We start from the raw sequence: 6,863 nt of genomic DNA on the forward strand, positions 1-6,863 counted from the left end.
AAGGAAGGAAGGAGAGCCGGGAATTCTCCCCCCGCCTGAAATTTCGCTCCTGGGAAGGACAGAAGAAATGATCCATAAAATTCCCATGGGATACGTGTCCCGCGGCCGGGCAGGCGGTGCCTCTAGAGCTCACAAAATATTTTAGATTTGCCGTGAATTTTATTTTGATGGTTTGGGTGATTGGGAGAGGGAGGGATTTCGTTTTCCATCGGTTTTTCTCTCGGGTGTGGTGGGAAAAATTCCCACGGGAGGGAATTTATTGAAGGAAAATGGAGCGGCCGGGGCTGGGGGGAGGTGGGAGGGAATGGCCCGGGGGCATTTCCCCCCGAAATTCAGAGGTGCTGGAGGGGACGCTGGGCTGGGCCGGGACAGGCGGGCTCGGACTGCTCGGGACCGTTCCGTACCGGGACAGGAGGGCTGAGGCTGCTCGGGACCGTTCCGTACCGGGACAGGAGGGCTCGGACCGCTCCGTACCGGGACAGGAGGGCTCAGGATGCTCGGGACCGCTCCGTACCGGGACAGGAGGGCTCAGGCTGTTCGGGACCGGGACAGGAGGGCTCGGACTGTTCCGTACCGGGACAGGAGGGCTCAGACTGTTCGGGACCGGGACAGGAGGGCTCAGACTGTTCCGTACCGGGACAGGAGGGCTCGGACTGTTCCGTACCGGGACAGGAGGGCTCAGGCTGTTCGGGACCGGGACAGGAGGGCTCGGACTGTTCCGTACCGGGACAGGAGGGCTCGGACTGTTCCGTACCGGGACAGGAGGGCTCGGACCGTTCCGTACCGGGACAGGAGGGCTCAGGCTGTTCCGTACCGGGACAGGTGGGCTCGGACCGCTCCGTACCGGGACAGGCGGGCTCGGACTGTTCCGGACCGGGACAGGAGGGCTCAGGCTGCTCGGGACCGTTCCGGACCGGGACAGGAGGGCTCGGACTGTTCCGTACCGGGACAGGTGGGCTCGGACTGTTCTGTACCGGGACAGGAGGGCTCAGGCTGTTCGGGACCGGGACAGGCGGGCTCGGACCGCTCCGTACCGGGACAGGAGGGCTCGGACTGTTCCGTACCGGGACAGGTGGGCTCGGACCGTTCTGTACCGGGACAGGAGGGCTCAGGCTGTTCGGGACCGGGACAGGCGGGCTCGGACCGCTCCGTACCGGGACAGGAGGGCTCGGACTGTTCCGGACCGGGACAGGTGGGCTCGGACTGTTCCGTACCGGGACAGGAGGGCTCAGGCTGCTCGGGACCGCTCCGGACCGGGACAGGAGGGCTCGGACCGTTTAGTACCGGGACAGGGGGGCTGGGACTGCTCGGGACCGCCCCGTACCGGCGCGGGCCCGCTCCGGGCTGGGAGCGGGGCTCTCACACCGGCGTGGCACGAGTCTGTACTGGTGTGATGGAGCCCAAACTGGGACCGGGATCCCCAAACTGGGACTTGCGAGCCCCGCACTGGTTCCAGCCCCCCCCCCCCGGCGCATGCGCGCTCCGGACGGGACGCCCCCGCTGCGCGCGCACACGCGCGTGATTACGTCACGCCCCGCCCTGCTACGCCCAACCGGAACCACGAGTTGCTTCTGCGCTTGCGCAAATATGACCACGCCCATCGCATGCAAATGAAGGGTGTGGTCACTACGCCCACCCCTGACCATTGGCGCGTGCGCTTTGGGCGAAACGACGGGGGCGTGGCTCGCTAAACCCCGCCCTTCACTGGGATTAATTTGAATAACCCCGCCTATCCTCACGCGACGAGGATGGGCGGGGTCACGGCGAGGCCACGCCCAGCGGCGGCTCGCGCGGTTGCCATAGAGACGGCGGCTGCGCGCGGGGGCGGGGGCGGGGCCGCGGGCGCGGCGGGAACGGGGCGCCCCCTGGCGGAGAGCGCTGAGGGAAGGGGTCCGTGAGGGGCGGCTCTGGGGGACTGAGGGAATGAGGGAATGAGGGACTGAGGGAATGAGGGACTGAGGGACTGAGGGACTGAGGGAATGAGGGACTGAGGGAATGAGGGACTGAGGGAATGAGGGAATGAGGGACTGAGGGAGGGGGTCTGTGAGAGAGGGGGTCTGTGAGTGAGGGAGGGGGTCCGTGAGGGGGCGGCTCTGGGGGACTGAGGGACTGAGGGAATGAGGGAATGAGGGAATGAGGGAGGGGGTCTGTGAGAGAGGGGGTCTGTGAGAGAGGGGGTCTGTGAGGGAGGGGGTCTCTGAGAGAGGGGGTCTTCAAAGGGCATTCTTCAGGAGGGGGACCCTGAGGATGAGGGATTTTCTGAGGTGGGGGTCCATAGCGGGCCCTGTCCCTCTCCTGGGGTCAGGGGCTCTGGGGTGCTCCTGAGGGGACGTGGCCGAGCTCCGGCCCCGTTTCGTGGGCTGGGGGCTGTCCCCCCAAGAGGAGATGCTCTCTCAGGGGAGGAGGGGGTGCCCTGGATGCTCTCTCAGGGGAGGAGGGGGTGCCCTGGCACGCGCTGGGTTTTGGGTGGCTGGAAGTGGAGCCCATCAAGGTGTCCCTTTCTCCCCTTGTGGATGGGGACACTTTGTGGTGGCTTTGGGACCCCTGAGAGGGCTTTAAAACCCTTCCAACAGGCCTGAGCTGCTGCTGCTGCCTCTCACAGGTGACACCGTGCCGCCACCATGGGCTCCGTGCGTTCCCTGCCCGCCGCCAGCGCTGCCCCGAGCCGGAGGAAGGCTGAGCATGAGGAGGATGAGGATGTGTTGGTCGCCCAGGAGCCCGTGGAGGATGTGGCCAAGATTCCCTACATGGAATTCACGGGCCGGGACAGCGTCACCTGTCCCACCTGCCAAGGCACCGGCTGCATCCCCACAGGTGGCTGCTCCTCTGGGGTGTAAACACCCCAAATCCGAGCTCTAAAAAGCAAAAAAAAGTCACTTTTTAATGTGTTATTCGCATTTTGCTTCCCAGAGCAGGTGAATGAGTTGGTGGCTCTGATCCCTTACAGCGACCAAAGGCTTCGTCCTCAGAGAACGTAAGGGAGGAGTTCTTTTAGGGGTTGTTTTCACCCCCAAGAATAGGATTTAAAGTCTGCTTTTAAATATTTCTACCATGGGCACCACGATCCCACTCCCACCTTCCATCCCCTCACTGGAGTTTTGGGAGCAGCTGTAAAAAGACCCCAAAATGCTGCTTGGGTTGTTCAGTACCCAACCCCAAATGTGGAAAGGGAGGATTTTGAGCCATTTTGATATTAAAAATGTGACAGCAGCTTTGGGTGCCTCTTCCAAGGAAACCAAACAAGAGGTGGGGTTTTTTAGGATCTGAATCTAGCAGAGGAGGTGAAGTATTTAATTTTTTTGATTTTTTTTCCCCCCAGGAAACTCTATGTGCTGCTCTCAGTGCTGCTCTGCCTGCTGCTATCCGGCCTGGGGGTTTTCTTCCTGTTCCCCCACTCCGTGCTGGTGGACGATGGTGGCATCAAAGTGGTCCAGGTGTGGTTTGACAGGAAAAACTCCGCTGTCCTCCTGGCCATCACGGTAAAGTTCCTGTGGATTTGGGAAAATAAATCACCAGGGCAACAAGCCAGCAGGGTCAGGGTTGTTTTTGTCCCCCTCCAGGCCACCCTGAGGATCAGGAATTCCAACTTCTACGCGGTGTCGGTGAGCAGCCTGAGCAGCCAGGTGCAGTACATGAACACCGTGGTGGGCAGCCAGCAGCTCACCAACGTCTCCAGCATCCAGCCCCTGAGGGACAAACTGGTACTGAGCAGTGTCCAGGGGCCACAGCTGCTTTTGCTCCGTCCACGCCCTCAGAAATGGGGTTGAAGGGTGATGAAACCGCGCTGAAATCCCATTTTTCCGCTCTGTTGCAGGTGAATTTCACCGTGAAGGCAGAGCTGGGTGGATCCCTGTCCTATGTGTAGTAAGGATTTACTGCTCCTTGGAGATGCCTGGGGAGGGAGAGGGTTGGAGCTGCTTTGATTAAAATTTGGGAAATTAATCTGGAAATCACTCACTTTTCCTGCTCACTTCCTTGGCCAGGAATTTTCTCAAGGAGCTGTGAGATGGTTTGTTAACACCAAAGTGAAAAATACCAGCAGGAGCTGCCAAAAACCCCCAAATTCCTCAAGTTTCTCACTTGCTGACCAATTTCCTTGATCTTTTCCAGTTTTTTCTGCACTTTGCCCAAGGTGAAGGTCCACAACATCGTGATCCTCATGAGGTGGGTGCTGCTCCTGCTTTGGGTTCTTGGAGCTCTTTTCCCACCTTAAAGATTCTGTTCAGTGGTTCCTGAATCCCAGGGGGGTTCCAGCCACAGATTTGGGCTCCGGGGAGAAAATCCTGCTTGGATTTTCCCCAGCTTCCCCCCAAATCCACCTCAGGGTCAGGTTTTAACCCAGCCCAGGGGGGTAAGTGGAGCCTCCCTCCAGAGGCTGCAATTCCCACCTTTTCACCAAAACCCGCAGGAATTTGGGTTGTTTTTTGGTTTTTTGAGGAAAAGAGGAGTTGTGTGATGACTCCAAACGTGCTGCAGTGTCCCTTTGCCCTGCCAGGACCTCGGTGAAGCTGTCCTACATCGGCCGCAGCGCCCAGAGCGCCCTGGAGACCTTCCACTACCTGGACTGCAGCTCCAACTCCACGGCCCCGCTGCCCGCCGCGGCCCGGGCGGCGCCCTGAGGGCACCGGGGCGGCACCGGGACGTGAGTGGCTCTGCGGGGACACACCCGGCGGCTCTGCGGGGACACACCCGGCAGCTCCGGGCCCTTTGGGTGCTCCTTCCCCTCCTCTTTGCTGAGGAATCCGGAACTTTTCCCTCCTCAATTAAGGGCTGAAAATCCCAGAGGTTTTCAGTGCTCTGCACCTGTTCTGGAAGCTTGGTGCCGCCAGGGTGTTTCGGGGTAAATGGGTTTGATTTTTGAGAGTGAATGTATTTATTTTTTTCGGGGGAAATGAGGTTATTTTCCTGCTCAGTGGTGGCAGCACCTCAGGACCCCAAAAAAGGGACAGTTCCCACCTGCAATGAGCCTCTGTTATACCTTGGAAGGAGGCAAAGGAACCCAAATCTTGGGAATGAACATCTTCTTCATTTTTCCCCTGTGGCTCCGACAGCTTTGGCATCCAGAGGCTCTTCCCTGGGGTTTGAAATCCGGGAATTTGCTGCTTTTTGTGCTCCACTTCCCAAAGCAGCGGGGATTGGAGGGGGTTCTGTGGGAGGCTGGGATTCCAAGGCCTCCCTGCCGGGAGCTGGACATTCCTGCCAGCCGCTATCGCGAGCGAAATCCAGCTGCCAGCTCGGCCCCCGCAGCCCTTTGGCATTTTGCCCCTTTTTGGGAGTTTTTTTCTGGAATTTCAGCCCTCGTTTCCCGTGGGATTTGGGATTCAAATACAGCTACATCTGAGGGGATCCTTCCTCAGTGGAAAAATTACTGGATTTTTGGGTGACAGTGGCACAAAATCCACACTTTGCTCCCTTTTCCAGCAGGAGATTCCTGCCCCTGCAGCATTTGTAGGGCTGAATTCTTCATTAAACCTGATCTGGATCTTTCCATGTATTGTCCTTTATTTCTTTTAACGAAAAGCTCTTGATTTGTCCTAAATCCAGTGCTCTGCTGGGATTGCTCCTGTGGTGTTTTTTGCCCAAAAATCCCTGTTTTGCTGAGGGATTTCCATAGAATCCCAGAATGGGTTGAGTGGGATGCTAAAACTCATCCCCAGGGATGGGGAATCCTCTGGGAATTCCATCCTGGGGCCTCCCTGCCCTCACAGGGAGGAATTCCTTCCCAAAATCCCACCCAAACCTCCAGATCCCGGTGGGAAGCCACTCCCCATGTGCTGTCCCTCTGTCCTTTATCCCAAATCTGTCCCCAGCTCTCCTGAGAGGTCACCCTGGAGCCTTTCCTTCTCCAGGCTGGAAAATCCCATTTTTCCCAGGCTTTCCCAGGATTTTTTTTGTGGGGAAAAAACTCAACCAGGTGCCCGTTCCCAGCTGGGACCAGTGCCCAGATCCCAATCCCAACCTCCTTCCCTGGTGACCAATTCCCACTGAGTTTTCCTTTTTTTTTTTTTTTTTTTTTTTTTTTTTTTAAGGAAAAGTAAGAAATCCCAAACTTTGCTATTTCTGCATTTTCTTCCTCCTAGCTGGGTTTAATCCCAGTTTTCTGGGGGTCTCCTCACATTCCCTTTCCCCCTCTTTATCCCCATTCCCACTTTTCCAAGGATCCTGGCGGGTTTTTGGTGGGGCTGCCCGCAGGAGGGACCCCCGAATTTGCTGCTTGGCTGCGCCAGGAGGGGAAAGATTTGACCCCAAACCCTCGGTGCAGAGCCCCCATCATTAGGAGAGCGTCTCAAAGGGCATTTTTGGGTGGAAAATCCTCTTTAATCCCCCAATCCTCCTTAATGAATTTCCCCTGCCAATGTTTTGGTGCTTGGCCACAACTGGCAGCTGCTGCACTTGAAGCTGGGAGGGTTTTTAAAAGTCAAATTCTGCCCAAAAATGGCTTTTTAAAAAATAATCTTTTCAAGTTATAATTTCTCCGAGCAAAGCTTTGCCATCCACAGAGGCAAAAAGAGGAGTTTTGACCCAAAAGAATCGGGATGAAGCTCCGGAATTCCTCACCCAGGAGCTGCCTGGGGCCTCTTGCAGGAGAGATCTGAGCAGGTCTGGGGCTCTTCGGGGTCACTGGGCTGATTTTTGTCAAGATCATTTAAAAAATCCCATTTCTGACCTTTTTTTTTTGCCTGTAATGAACAGCCTGGTGATTAGAGGAATTTCCATGTAGGATTTTTTGTGGCGCAGCAAGAGGGGAGTCTCCTACTTCCAGTGCTGCAAAACAGCCCAAAATTGAGGTTTTTTTGCAGGTAAAAATCAGGATAAAATTCGTGGGGAGGAGGGGATTGCCCATGTCACACTGGGATTGTCCC

General features: G+C 57.1%; 1 protein-coding gene across 2 annotated transcripts; it reads left to right on the forward strand.

The window, feature by feature from the left end:
• The first annotated feature begins 1,784 nt into the window (after positions 1–1,784).
• Positions 1,785–5,488, forward strand: TMEM106C (transmembrane protein 106C). Of its 2 annotated transcripts, none has more exons than XM_072919692.1 (8): positions 1,785–1,890; positions 2,603–2,814; positions 2,911–2,974; positions 3,320–3,479; positions 3,561–3,701; positions 3,815–3,864; positions 4,111–4,164; positions 4,477–5,488. In XM_072919692.1, exons 2-8 carry the CDS (start codon positions 2,622–2,624, stop codon positions 4,772–4,774), a joined length of 960 nt encoding a protein of 319 aa, XP_072775793.1. In that variant the 5' UTR covers positions 1,785–1,890; positions 2,603–2,621; the 3' UTR covers positions 4,775–5,488. The 2 variants fall into 2 exon arrangements, with proteins under 2 accessions (XP_072775793.1, XP_032600798.2); XM_032744907.3 differs by having other exon boundaries at positions 4,496–4,763.
• Positions 5,489–6,863: the final 1,375 nt, after the last annotated feature.

This window comes from Taeniopygia guttata, chromosome 29, assembly GCF_048771995.1.
Source record: "Taeniopygia guttata chromosome 29, bTaeGut7.mat, whole genome shotgun sequence".
In the NCBI taxonomy this organism is placed as follows: domain Eukaryota; kingdom Metazoa; phylum Chordata; class Aves; order Passeriformes; family Estrildidae; genus Taeniopygia; species Taeniopygia guttata.

Excerpts from the sequence above, each read along its gene's own strand:
- TMEM106C (XM_072919692.1), top strand. The coding sequence starts at position 2,622 with ATGGGCTCCGTGCGTTCCCTGCCCGCCGCCAGCGCTGCCCCGAGCCGG. Across the intron at positions 2,975-3,319 it reads AGGCTTCGTCCTCAGAGAAC|GAAACTCTATGTGCTGCTCT; the intron begins GTAAGGGAGGAG and ends TTTTCCCCCCAG. Across the intron at positions 3,702-3,814 it reads AGCCCCTGAGGGACAAACTG|GTGAATTTCACCGTGAAGGC; the intron begins GTACTGAGCAGT and ends GCTCTGTTGCAG.